Source organism: Anolis sagrei, chromosome 13 (genome assembly GCF_037176765.1).
Source record: "Anolis sagrei isolate rAnoSag1 chromosome 13, rAnoSag1.mat, whole genome shotgun sequence".
Lineage (NCBI taxonomy): Eukaryota > Metazoa > Chordata > Lepidosauria > Squamata > Dactyloidae > Anolis > Anolis sagrei.
In genome coordinates this window covers 11,967,743-11,981,994 of record NC_090033.1, presented here as the reverse complement: position 1 = coordinate 11,981,994, position 14,252 = coordinate 11,967,743, and the positions used below count along the sequence as shown (strand labels likewise).

At 45.2% G+C, this 14,252-nt stretch overlaps 1 protein-coding gene across 1 annotated transcript in view; it reads right to left on the bottom strand.

Annotated features, from left to right (window-relative positions):
• The window catches only part of TP73 (tumor protein p73), a 95,789-nt gene extending 86,299 nt beyond the window's left edge, over window positions 1–9,490 (bottom strand). Inside the window, exon 1 of the mRNA XM_060758739.2 lies at window positions 9,378–9,490. Within this exon, the coding sequence (XP_060614722.2) occupies window positions 9,378–9,419 (42 nt within the window). The 5' untranslated portion in view covers window positions 9,420–9,490. The remainder of the gene's footprint in view (window positions 1–9,377) is intronic.
• Window positions 9,491–14,252: the final 4,762 nt, after the last annotated feature.

The window sequence follows — 14,252 nt, the reverse complement described above, 5'->3', positions numbered from 1 at the left end:
TACCCAGCTTGTAACTCTATCAAAAAAAGAGATCAGATGAGTCTGGCATGACTTCTTTTGATAAATCCATGTTGACTATTAGAGATGACCACATTTGTTTCTAAGTGTTTGCAGACCACTTCCTTAACAATCTTTTCCAGAATCTTGACATGAGGCTGACCGGACATTGGTCATTGTTTGGGTCATCCTTTTTTCCCTTCTTGAAGATTGGGACCACATTGGCCCTCCTCCAATCTGCTGGAACTTCTCCCGTTCTCCAAGAACTCTCAAAGATGATTGCCAATGGTTCCAAGATGACTTCCGCTAGTTCCTTCAATACTTTTGGGTGTAGTTGATCTGGCCCTGAATTCATTTAGAGCGGCCAGGTATTCCTGGACGACTTGTTTCCCAATGTGGGGTTGGATGTCCTCTAATCCCTCATCCACTCCATCTTGCTTTCTTTTTGTAATAGTCTTGGAGTGCATCTTCACTGTAGGATTCTTGTCAAAGACAGACCCACCCCTGGGGGAAAAATATTATACTAATACAGTTGGCACCACAGAAGAGAGTTCCACATGGCCCCCGTGGCTTACCCAGCCCTGAAAACAGTGCTTCCATTCTCTCTTTTTTATGTGTCCAAAACCAACTACATTCTCCCGAAACCGTGAATACCGAGATCTATAGTTTCTCCCTCGGTATTCACAGATCAATGCTTTCTGTTTCCTGAAACCTATCGCTCACCTCCCATCCCCTTGTGTACCATAGTTCCCTCAAAAAGAGTCTCATTATTCATGAAGCTCTAGCTTCTCCCTTTTTGACATGTATACTCCCCATAATCCCTTTGCATGCACCTCACTATAAATCCCATAATCCCGCATCGAAACTAACCTCATAGAATCATAGAATCAAAGAGTTGGAAGAGACCTCATGGGCCATCCAGTCCAACCCCCTGCCAAGAAGCAGGAATATTGCATTCAAATCACCCCTGACAGATGGCCATCCAGCCTCTGTTTAAAAGCTTCCAAAGAAGGAGCCTCCACCACACTCCGGGGCAGAGAGTTCCACTGCTGAACGGCTCTCACAGTCAGGAAGTTCTTCCTCATGTTCAGATGGAATCTCCTCTCTTGTAGTTTGAAGCCATTGTTCCACGTCCTAGTCTCCAGGGAAGCAGAAAACAAGCTTGCTCCCTCCTCCCTGTGGCTTCCTCTCACATATTTATACATGGCTATCATATTCCCTCTCAGCCTTCTCTTCTTCAGGCTAAACATGCCCAGCTCCTTAAGCCGCTCCTCATAGGGCTTGTTCTCCAGACCTTTTATCATTTTAGTCGCTCTCCTCTGGACACATTCCAGCTTGTCAATATCTCTCTTGAATTGTGGTGCCCAGAACTGGACACAATATTCCAGATGTGGTCTAACCAAAACAGAATAGAGGGGTAGCATTACTTCCCTAGATCTAGACACTATGCTCCTCTTGATGCAGGCCAAAATCCCATTGGCTTTTTTTGCCGCCACATCACATTGTTGGCTCATGTTTAACTTGTTGTCCACGAGGACTCCAAGATCTTTTTCACACGTACTGCTCTCGAGCCAGGCGTCCCCCTTTTTATATCTTTGCATTTCGTTTTTCCTGCCAAAGTGGAGTCTCTTGCATTTGTCACTGTTGAACTTCATTTTGTTAGTTTTGGCTCATCTCTCTAATCTGTCAAGATCGTTTTGAATCCTGCTCCTGTCCTCTGGAGGATATCAAGACCCATTGGCGTTCCCCCAGTATCCACAGATTCTTAGTGTACGTTTTCCCTTCCCGTGGGTTGCCGTCTACCTAGATCATTGGGTTGCCTCACCATCCGCGGACCCCCATGTGTGTTTATGTTTAATATTTCTATATTTTATATCTTCATATAAAACTTTGGAGACTAAAGCCACTCAGTATGACCTTGGGGACCTTGGACAAATTGGAATTTTTGGGCCGTCTTCAAGGGCAGCCCCACGTAGAGTACATTCCAATAGTCCATTCTTATGAATAGGGACGATAATACTCATCTCCCAGCCTCTAGGTATGCTGAATGAATGGTTAATGTGAGAGAAGAGCCCTGCTAAATGGAAGGAAGGAGGGAGTGAGGAAAGAGTGATGGTAGGAAAGACAAAAGGGAAGGAAGGAAGGAGAAAGAGAGAGGGGGAGGAATAAGGAAAGGAAGGACGAAAGGGTGGAAGAGATGGAACTGATGAAATGTGCCCCAACAGCAAGCTCAACCAGGGACTCAACACAGCCCTATTCTCTCTCTTTTCACTTTCCTACCCAGCCCCAACTTTGTAGCAAATCCCCAAAGAAAGATTAATGAAATTGCAACTTTTAACTCTCTGGCTTGATACTTTGTGTCTCCTCTTGCCTGAGACTATCCCAATGCATGAAATTAACCTTTTTCAGGCTGCGGGAGACTACAGGCATGCCCGGAATGCCTTCCTGGTGTTCCGGGGAGGCCGAATCTGCGATTTTCCAACCGCGGATACGGAGTCCCCCTTTTGGGCCCCAGTATCCACGAGATGGCGGATCGCCTCCATTTCGATGGCATATTTTTCCTAGCTTAATTCTAACACTATCTGCTATCTCGCTTTTTGCATTTTGGGCTTCTACGCCCGGGGAATAACCTTTTATTTTTGATAATATATTTTTTCCAAAAACAGATGATTGTCAAAAAGCTGCCACGCTGCTGCGCTTTGCCATTTTATCGCCTCTGCCAGACCCCTGCCCCTGAATATTTGGTGTGGCTATCCCATGAGGCTCTCGGGGAAGAGCCTGGCCTCGGGGCTCCAGTCCTTGGAGGGAGTTATAGTTTCCCAAGGACCAAAAACCAACTCGATCTTGGTGATGCAGGAATCCATCCTTTGGCTCAGTGGAAATAATCAAACACCTTTTTGTGACTGTGGGACTTCCTTCAAATTTCCTTTTGGCTCCAATGAACTCCTTTTCATGTCTGAACTTTCCCAATATGAACTATGGACTCATGCTGAAATAAAATTAATATTTTAATCAATTTCTCTGGCGGGTGGAGGGAGGGAAAGGAGGCTTGATATGAATTTCCTCGGATCCCTATATTTCCCCATGTATTTTCCTTTTTGGCACCCAACCCCTCTCCCTTCCTCATGAGGAGGCCCCATCAAGGAGGCGGCCAGCTGTAGATGACCACAAGAGAAATCCATATCATTGGAACTCTAACACGAACAATAAGACTTGGAATTCCTATTTGGTTTCAAAGTGGAGCCATCAGACTGGAATTTCCTTTTGCCAACTTTTTGGTCATTTCACAATAGGAGTGAGACAACCCTCAGGAGGTCGCCTTCCCAATTTTGTTTACTTCAGTCAAACTAGACCTTCCTCCCAAGCCTCTCCTTTGTGCCTTATCTGATTGTAACAGGAAGACCCGGATAAGGTGATCAAGGCTCATCACAAATCCACTCAAGGACAATAAACTGGGTATCCGCAATAGACTCCAAGCCCCTAGGCATCAAAACCCATTAATCTCTTCACCAGCCCATTGTTTCTTCTTCGTCCCGCCTCCCTTCTTCTGATTCGCCAGAGCGCTGAGACGGGGGGAGTCTTCCCATTGGCTCCCGTGCAGCGGAAGAGCTCCGTGATTGGCTCCTCTCAGCTGGAATCGCGTCAGCCAATCACCTGTGAGCCAGGAGGAGGGCGAAGGGCGGGAATTTTGAACTTTCAAACCTGTAAATTCCTATAAAAATGCATCTGATCTCTGTACCGGTATGCTTTGTAGGCGAATGATTGCTACATTGCATCCTTTTCAGCTGAATTGCTAATAAAACCACCTTTTCTTCAACTTTGGTGAGCTTTACTCTGAATTTTTAATCTAAAATAAAATTGCTGAAATCTGGCTTCTCTGGCTCTTTGGTGGGGTCTTAGGGTCCCTCCTCCTGGGGAAGACCCTCCTAAAGCTCCTATCGGCTTCAAGCTCATAGGGTACTGGCACAAGACACACAACATAGCTCATTCTTTGTCCTGGTCATCAATTTCACACCCAAAATAGAACCCATATGCCTTTTTAAAGAGTGCAGTAATTCCCTTTTCTGTGCTTTCAGAGTAAATCCCCCACATATGCAACAAAATGTGTCGCGACTATTGCGACATTGGCGCAACACTTCTGAAAAATATATACCCACTGTCTTTGGACTCAACAGTTTTAGAGTTAGGAAATGCTCATTCACACAGAGTGAGTGTTACTCCAGTTATATTAAGCTGCGTTGTGATGGAAGCAAGCGAAAATCTTGCAGCCATGTTCGGGCTTGCTTGGGCATGCCCGAGCAAGTTTCTACATGATCAGACATTTATTCTTGTGGTATTTTAACAGACTGAGTCTCGTTGCGTGTTACATAATGTTGATTACAGCTGTCAAAGATATGAGCAATCTAAAAAAATCACGCAAGTTACTGTCGTGCAAGGAAATGTTTAGAAATTTCACAATAGCTAGCTGTCCCCTGCCATGCGTTGCTGTGGCCCAGTCTGTATACATGTGTTTTGTGTGTGTATATGTGCATATGTGTGTGTATATATTGATGTATATATGTGTATTTGCGTATATATGTGTGTGTGGGGGTGTATATATTTGTGTATGTGTGTTTATATAAGTGTGTGTGTGTGTTTGTGGGTGTATATATATGTGTGTGTGTGTATATATATTTGTGTATGTGTGTTTACATGTGTACATGCATATTGTGTATATGTGTGTGCTTGTCTATATGAATATTTGTGTGTATGTATGTGTATATGTGTGTGCATGTGTATATGTATATGTGTGTATATATATATGTGTGTATGCATGTGTATATGTATACACATGCATGCATATACACATGCATATGTGTATGTATATGTGTGCATTTGTGTATATTTGTGTGTGTTTGTGCATATATATATATGTGTGTGTGTGTATGAATGTGTGCATGTGTATATGTATATGAGTGTATTTGTATATGTATATATGGTGTATTTTGGGGGTTTTTAAGTCTCTTCTGCTAGGGTTTTGTGTGTGTGTGTGTGTGTGTGTGTGTTTTAGGGGTGACGGACACTCGGTTGGACTGTTAGGTGCCTTGTGTCCAAATTTTGTGTCAATTTGTCCAGTGGTTTTTGAGTTATGTTAATCCCACAAACAAACATTACATTTTTATTTATATAGATTGTAAAACAAAAATGGCCGTTTCTCAAAAACCTTACGTGATGTGACAATTTTGAAGTTATTTGTGTGATCCGCATTAAAAAAGGAATTCACACTGGCAGGCTTGATTTCCAGTTGGAATACTCCAAAAATCTCCACATGGTGATCGTGGTTGAGATAGTGACATAGGATACGGAACAATGGCTTCAAACTACAGGAAAGGAGATTCCACCTGAACATGAGAAAGAACTTCCTGACTGTGAGAGCTGTTGAGCAGTGGAACTCTCTGCCCTGGAGTGTGGTGAAGGCTCCTTCTTTGGAGGCTTTGAAACAGAGGCTGGATGGCCATCTGTTGGGGTGTTTTGAATGTGACATAGGTTAAATGCAGAACACAGTTCCAAAGGTCTTCAGGTAAAAACAAAAGACCTAATCCTTTAAGCAAAAACAGAGTCCATGGTAAAAACAGCGAAACACAAGCCCCAAGAATCACGATGCAGGAAGCCCAAAGCGTGCTGCTTTAAAGCCAAGGTTATTCCATGAAGCTTTCAGGCTAGAAGCCACGTTGAACTGACACTTTCCCTTCATTAACTAGAAGCCTAAATACCTTTTGCTAACATGCAAACATTATGCTCTCACCAACATGAAAGCATTGCGATGACCTTTCCCTGAGCTGGCTTCTCTTCTGCTGGCTAGGCGTGAACTCCTCCTGACCCGCAAATCAAGGCGTGCTTGCCGGGTCAGGTCACTATCAAGGCTTTCTGCACTATCACCATCACCGTGGGAAGGCAAAGGCCTCGCCACCTGTTCATTATCTAATTCATTGGCATTCCTTTCTCCTTTGTTGACTCTCCAGCTGCACTATCTGCACTGTCTGTTGGAGCCTCAGAAAAAGACATAGGAACAGGCCCAGGAATCTGTGGCACAGAAAAAGAGCCAGGAATCTGAATCCCATCATCCTCATCATCAGAGAACATCTCAGGCCCAGAATCACACTGAACCACAACAATGGGGTTGGACTTGATGGCCCACAAGGTCTCTTCCAACTCTATGATTTTATTATTCAATAATAATAATAATAATAATAATAATGGTAATAATAATAAAAACGTTATTTATATACCGCTCTATCTCCCCGAGGGGACTCAGAGCAGTTTCCAAGTAACATCATCAATACATTCAATCTTTGCTTTGTGACTGTTGGCTCTATATTTTATTTCATGCACAAAATTTCTCAAAATAATAATAATGTCCTGTACAAAATCACCTTCTGGCTGTGAGTATAAAGTGTATGTGAAGCAGAAGTAAATTTGGTATTTGGATTCCTCTCCGAGACATCTCCTTACGCATATGCAACTATTCTAAAATCAGAAAACCAAAACACTTCTAGTTCCAATAGTGTGGAACTACGACTCCCACAGCTCCAAGAAAACCCTGTAATACAGTGTTTCTCATCCTGTGGGTACTTGGGTGTTTTGGCCCACAACTCCCAGAAATCCCAGCCAGTTTACCAGCTGTTAGGATTTCTGGGAGTCGAAGGCCAAAACATCTGGGGACCCCAGGTTGAGAACCATTGCTATAATGGGAAGCCCTGGCCCTTGATCGCTCCAGCTGGAGATTAGCTATGACCAGCAGTGCTGCAGAATTTGAAGAAGCATGAATGGAGGGCAAAAGAGGGAAACGTGCCAAGAGGAAGGCGCGTCAAGCCAACCCCAACCGGGACTGCCTTCCATCGGAAAACCAATGCCCTCACTGCAGGAGAACATGCAGTTCAAGAATAGGGCTCCACAGTCACCTACGGACCCACCAGAACACTGATCCTGGAAGACTATCCTACTCGGCCAACGAGGGATCGACTAAGTGAGTAACTGGGATTTATAGTTCACCTGCAATCTAAGAGTACTCTGAGCTCCACCAAAGATGGAATTGGACCAAACTTGGCACACAGTCCCCAAATATACTGGAGGTCTTTGGGGAAAATTCACCTTGGTTTGGGGGAGTTGTAGTTCACCTACATCCAAAGAGCACTGTGAACTCTTAACACCGATGAATCTGGACCAAAGTTGGCACACATACCTGATGTGCCAAAATTTGATAACTGGAGGGGTTTGGGGGGAGCTGACCTTCCTTTCTGGGAGTTGTAGTTCACCCACAACCAGAGAAATGGTGACCTCCACCGATGATGGACCTGGACCACACTTGGCACACAGAACCCCCATGACTAACTCAACCTACTGGTGGGCTTTGAGGGGACTGACTTACTATAGTGGGAGTTGTAGTTTACCTTGCAGCCAGAGAGCACACTGAACCCCACCAATGATACATCCAGAGCAAACTTGCCCAACATAACACACTTTATGTACTGATTGAGTTCATTGGGGTTCACCTGGCATGATGTGAATTGTAGTTCACCCACAACCCTATGCATTTTGTACACTTTTAAAAAATGACTTTTTCAAATAACCTGGACAACGCTGAGTACCCAAGCTAGTCAGAAATATACAACAACAGCTCGGGCCACAAAACAGCACGATCTAATAAAGCCACTCAAAACATCAAGGTGAGCACTTGATTCCAGAACCTGAAATACCCCAAAATTGTCCACATTGATGGTGGAGATCATGATGCTTTGGCTTTATGACTTCAAAGAAATCTATCCCCCCATAAAGTACCACAAAAAGGCCATGGACAGCCAATTCCTCCCCTAACGAATTGGGGTCTTTGAAGAAACCAAATGCCCCAATCTTTCCCCAAAGCAAGGGCACCTTGAGATGATAAAAGAAGCACGACGACTTCAACGCTTCCAGATATCAGCAATGAAAACATTCCCAAGTAGGGAAAACCTTGGCTCAGGCGAGACCCTATTTTCTGATACGAATCTCCCCAACATTAAGCTCTGGTAGGAGAAGGAATGAGGACCTTCTCCAGGGTTGTTTTTCAGAGTTTTTAGAATCCTAAACTGGCCAAAATAATCGAAAAAGATCTAAAAATGCAGTTGTTTCCCCTGATGTCCCACAAAGCCCCCAAACCTTGAAGAGCCATCTCTGTAAATAGTCAAAAATTCCAGTGCAACTAGTGTCTAGGGCAATAAGGCTCACAAAATATAGATAGTAAGTTCTGTGTACTAAATATAATACAGAAGAATTTGATGTAAAATAGAGGAAGATGGGGAGGGAGGAGGAGGAGGAGGAGAAGGGAGAGGAGGAGGAAGAGGAAGAGGAGAAAAATGAAAAAGAGAGAAGGAAAAAGAGGAAGAGAATAAGAGGGAAAAGGAGGAAAAGAAAAGAAAAGGAGGAGGAGGAGGAGGAGGAGGAGGAGAAAGAGGAAGAGGAGGAAAATGAAAAAGAGACAAGGAAAAAGAGGGTGAGAGGGAAAAGGAGGAAAAGGAAAGGAAAAGGAGGAGGAGGAGGAAAAGGAGAAAGAAGAGGAGGAGAAAAGGAGAAGGAAAAGAAAAAAGACAATGAGAAGGAAAAGGAAAAGGAGAGAAAGTAAAGGGGGGAGAGGAAGAAGAGGAGGAGAAAAGGAAGAGGAAGAAAAGAAAAGGAGAATGGGAAGAAGAAGGAAAAAGAAAAGGAGAGAAGGAAAAAACAGGAAGAGAAGGAGGAGGAAAAGAAAAGGAAAAGGAGGAGAAGGAGGAGGAAGAGGAGGAAAATGAAAAAGAGAAGGAAAAAGAGGAAGTGGGTGAGAGGGAAAAGGAGGAAAAGGAATGAAAAGGAAGAGGAGGAGGAAATGGAAAAGAAGAAAGAGGAAGTGGAGGAGGAGGAGGAAAGGAGGAGGAAAAGGAAAAAGACAATGAGAAGGAAAAGGAAAAGGAGAGAAAGTAAAGGAGGAAGAGGAGGAGGAAAAAAGGAAGAGGAGGAAAAGAAAAGGAAAAAGAGGAGGAGAAGGGAAAAGGAGAGGGGAAAAGAGTAAAAGGAAGAGAAGAAGGAGAAAAAGAAAAATGAGGAGGAGGAAAAGGAAGAAGAGGAAGAGAAAGAGGAGAAAAGGAGGAGGAAAAGGAGAATGAGGATGAGAAGGAAATGGATAAGGAGAGAATGAAAAGGAGGAAGAGGTCGAGAAGGAGGAGGAAAAGAAAAAGGAGAAGGAAAAGGAAAAGGAGAGAAGGAAAAGGAAGAAAAATAGGAGTAAGGAGCAGGAGGAGAAGGAAAAGAAGATGTTGATCACATTGGGGATAAATTCATCACCGTGTGCTCAATGACACAGCTGGCCTTTGCACCTTCTTTACGTTGCTTACCATTACTGAATTGTTCATGCTTCTCATTTGGAAGACATCCATGGTGACTTCCGTCTGGTTTGGGGTTTCATTCCCCGTTCTGGGTCCCGATTGTGGAAGGTCAAAGTAAGTGCTGTCCGGCTCCCTGGATAAAGGTGACAACGTCAGTTAAGTCTCCATGCAAAGGTGTTCTTCCAGATAAAGAAACAAAGTCCAAACGATCCCAGGCCAAGAAGACACTTACAAGGTACTCCAGAGATGCTCAAAGGTGGTGCCTTCATCCGCTGGAGAAGACTGGGACATTTTCACTGGAGAGCAACAGGAAGAAGGATAAATGGCCCTGAAAGAAAGAGAGGTATTTTATTATGTGTACATTGGTGGCTTCAAATTGTTGCCGGTTGGAAGCCACCCTGAGTCGCTCCCCCCCCCCCCCGGGGGGGGGGGCTTGAGAATGGTGGGGTACAAATATGACCCCCAACATTATTTTCATTGCTACTTTATAACTGTAATTTGGCAACTGTTATGTATTGTAATTGTAAATATTTGACATGCAGAATGTATTTTCATTCACTGGACTAAACTGGGCATAAATACCCAATACATGGGGTTGGGGGGATTGATTTTGTTACTTGAGAGTTGTAGTTGCTGGGATTTATAGTTCACCTACAATCAATGAGCATTCTGAACTCTACCAACGATGGAATTGAACCAACCTTGGCACACACGACCTACAGAAAATACTGGAAGGGTTTGGTGGGTATTGACCTTGAGTTGGGAGTTATAGTTCACCAAACTCCAGAGAGCACTGTGGACTCAAACATTGATGGATCCGGACCAAATATTGGCACAAATACTCAATATGCCCAAATGTGAACAGTGGTGGAAATTGGGGAAAATAGAGCTTGACATTTGGGAGTTGTAGTTGCTGTGATTTATAGTTCACCTACAATCACAGAGCACTCTGAACCCCACCAACGAGAAAATTGGGCCAAGCTTCCCACGTAGAACCCTCACAATAAACAGAAAAATACTGTGTTTTCTGATGGTCTTTGGCGACCCCTCTGACACCCCCTCACAACCTCACCAGGGGTCCCGACCCCAGGTTGAGTAACGCTGAGTTAAGGGAATGTTTACAAGGTTCCTTACATTACGAAGGAAATCAGCACATGGCTCCTTACGTTTACCAGTTAAGGAGAATCAACATTTGCCAGGAACTGAGATGAAGCTAGGATGTTTCAGGCTGGAAAAACAGCTATCATTCATTTACAACTTTGGAACAACATCAGCAAGAAATATTGCTATATAAGAGACCTTCTAATATTTCAAAAGTGTGGCAGACTGGAGGAGTCTGGCTCACCCGCTGATCTGCAAGGGAACACAGTCTGGTCACTTGCCTCCTTTTCTCATGGGAAGAGAAAGGAATGTGATTTTGGAGTCATGATATATTTGCAAGGGATCCGTTTCTGCTGTAGGGAAAACAGGGATCTGGTCCTTTGCACTGTTCTTAGGGAAAGAGAATGAATTTTGGCACTGTGGAAGTTCTGGAAGTTTTGAAACTTTGTGTGGGCAGGCTGCAGTGAAAGCAGGGTCTGGTCCAAGCAGGTGCTTCTCCAAGGAGAGAGAAAATATATGGTAATATTTGGATGCATGAGTATGAAGCTTGGGAGGGATCCTGGACTCATCGCTGAGCCTGGAACCCCAGGTCTCGGCGGTGGCCGGGAGAGCTTTTGCACAATTAAAACTTGTGCGCCAGTTGCGCCCGTACCTTGGGAAGTCTGATCTGGCCACAGTGGTCCACGCTCTTGTTACATCCCGAATAGATTACTGCAACACGCTCTACATGGGGTTGCCTTTGAAAACTGCTTGGAAACTTCAGTTCAATGGGCGGCAGCTAGATTAATCACCCGAGCGTCATACAGGGAACATACCACCCCTCTGTTATGTCAGCTCCATTGGCTGCCGATCCAGTTCTGAGCACAATTCAAAGCGCTGGTTTTGACCTATAAAACGCTATACGGCTCCGGCCCAGTGTACCTGTCTGAATGTATCTCCTTCTATATCCCACCTAGGAGTTTAAGATCTTCTGGGGCGGCCCTGCTCTGGGGACGAGAGAGAGGGCCTTTCCGGTGGTGGCCCCTCGATTCTGGAACGCACTCCCTAAAGACATCAGACAGGCCCCAACTTTGGCAGTCTTCAGGAGGAGCATGGCTGTTCCAGTGTGCCTTCCCAGAATAATGATCCCATAGCACTTTGTCCTTCAAAGCACTTTACATTTTAGGTCTGCTCGTATGCCTTCCGCAAACACCACTATCTCCTTTTCAGCTGAAGATCAATCCTGACAAGACAGAGGTCCTCCTGGTCGATCGCAAACCGGATCAGGGTATAGGGTGGCTACCTGTGCTGGACGGGGTTACACTCCCCCTGAAGTCACAGGTCCGCAGTCTGGGTGTCCTCTTGGATTCATCGCTCACACTTGAGGCTCAAGTGTTGGCGGTATCCGGGAGGGCCTTTGCACAATTGAGACTCGTGCGCCAACTGCGACCGTACCTCGCGAAGGCGGATCTGGCCGGGGTGGTCCATGCCTTGGTCACCTCTAGAATGGATTACTGCAATGCGCTCTACGTGGGGCTGCCCTTGAAAACGGCTCGGAAACTTCAATTGGTCCAGCGGGCAGCAGCCAGGATGCTAACCGGGGCTCATTATCAAGAGAGGTCTACCCCTCTGTTTAAGGAGCTCCCCTGGCTGCCATTTATTTTCCGAGCCCAATTCAAGGTGCAGGTGCTCACCTACAAAGCCCTGAACGGTTTGGGACCACCCTACCTGCGCGACCGCATCTCCATCTACGAACCCACACGCTCACTCCGGTCATCTGGGGAGGCCCTGCTCGTGATCCCACCCACATCGCAAGCGTGCTTGGTGGGGACACGGGACAGGGCCTTTTCTGTGGCGGCCCCCCGACTTTGGAACGCCCTTCCAAAAGATCTTCGACAGGCCCCTACTTTAGCAGTTTTCAGAAAGAATCTAAAAACTTGGCTGTTCCGATGTGCCTTCTCAGATTAGGAATCCCCCATCCCAAGTCCTAGAAGCACTTTAGTACAATTAATATTACTGTACACCGCACTATTTTTAATCCTATGTTCCTCCTGCCATTTCAGCACTTTTAACCCTGTACCCCAGCGCACCGGCCGGCCCAGTTTTTAACTGTCCTGATGTATTGTTACTAGTGTTGTTTATTCTGCTTAACTATTTTGATTTGCTTTTGTTTTATTGTTGTGTTATGTTTTGCTGTATTGTGTTCTGAGGCTTCGGCCTGTGTAAGGCGAATCGAGTCCTTCGGGAGATGCTAGCGGGGTACAAATAAAGTTAATAATAATAATAATAATAATAATAATAATAATAATCTATGTCCCAACATTATTTCCAATTTAACTGTACATTTGGCCTTCCCACTCTTTTTAATTGTGTGTTGTCTATTGATAATGTTGTATATATTTTTATTGTCTATGTTTTTTATTTGTAATTGCCTGTTTTGTTGTTTATTGCCTGTATTGTTGTATTTGGGCTCAGCCTCATGTAAGCCGCACCGAGTCCCTTGGGGTGATGGTAGCGGGGTATAAATAAATTATTATTATTATTATTATTATTATTATTATTATTGGCACAGTGGCAGGAGCAGCCTACACTACATGCCGGGAGTGATGCCATGCTGCATGCTGAGAGTAACGCCACACAGTAACTGGGGATGCCATCCATGATGCCCTCTTACTTCAGGAACCCCATGAATGGTTGCAAGGAGGGGAGGGGGGAGGCTTCAAGCATGACTGCGTCACCTGGTCTGTGGGAGAGAGCAACCCCAGGTGACATGGATGACTGTGTCTTCCTTGTGGGAAATGCATCCATGGTTGGTACCACTGGGTTTAGGAGTGGCGAGGAGAGAGAGGAACAAGTGGAAAAGGGCAGAACTCTGTGGTAGAAGGGAAGGTGGCTCAGCTGGTTGTTTGGCTGGCAGAGGGGGCCCAGCAAAAATGCCAGGGAGGAGGCAGTAGTGTGACCCCTCACAAATTGCAGATCGACCTCTCTAGGGGTCGCAACCTCCAGGTTGAGAACCACTGTCGCTTTCATCGTCCATCTGCGACACTGATGAAGCACTTCCGCATCCCCCGCATGCTTCCCCGCTGGAATGCTTTTGCTGGAATCTTCTTTATGGCCTCATAAATCAGTTAATTTAGCCTCCCCACACTTTAAGGTGGTACCTAATTTTCCTACTTGACAGATGCAACTGTCTTTCGGGTTGCAAAGGTCAACAACAGGCTACACAATTGGTTGGAAACCCACTCCAACCCGAGCTGGCTTCAAACTCATGACCTTTTGGTCAGAGTGATCTTAATGTAGCTGACACTCAGCCAGCTGCACCACAATCCCGGTGTTGTGCTAAAAGACCTAGACATTCCAAGAGAGGTGGAATTAGCAATTTCTTTATTTGTGTTTTTCCAGTCCCTAAACCCACTGAATGAGAAGGGCTGACTACGATCCCAGCAGCCAAGGGGGATTAATGCTTGGAGTTGCAATCCATGCAGGAGTTCGTAAAAGGTGGAAGTAAGCTCCCTGTTTGTGCCATTGCCACCTTTCAGGCTGAGTTGTCCACCTGTTCCAAGGAAAAAGGGGCGCCATATGGCAAGATGTCTAATTAATTACAACTTATTGAATCTAACCGTCCAAGATCGCTTAGGGATCGCATACTCCTCGGAGGCTTCGCCCTTAGTAACAAAGCCCTGAAGAACTCATTAGGTGGAACAGTTGCCACTTCTACTCCAGACAGAACTGGAGCTGGCCTTCTACGGCACCAGATTGGTGTCTGGTTAGGGGCACTGGAGCCCCATGAAAGTGAAACATCAC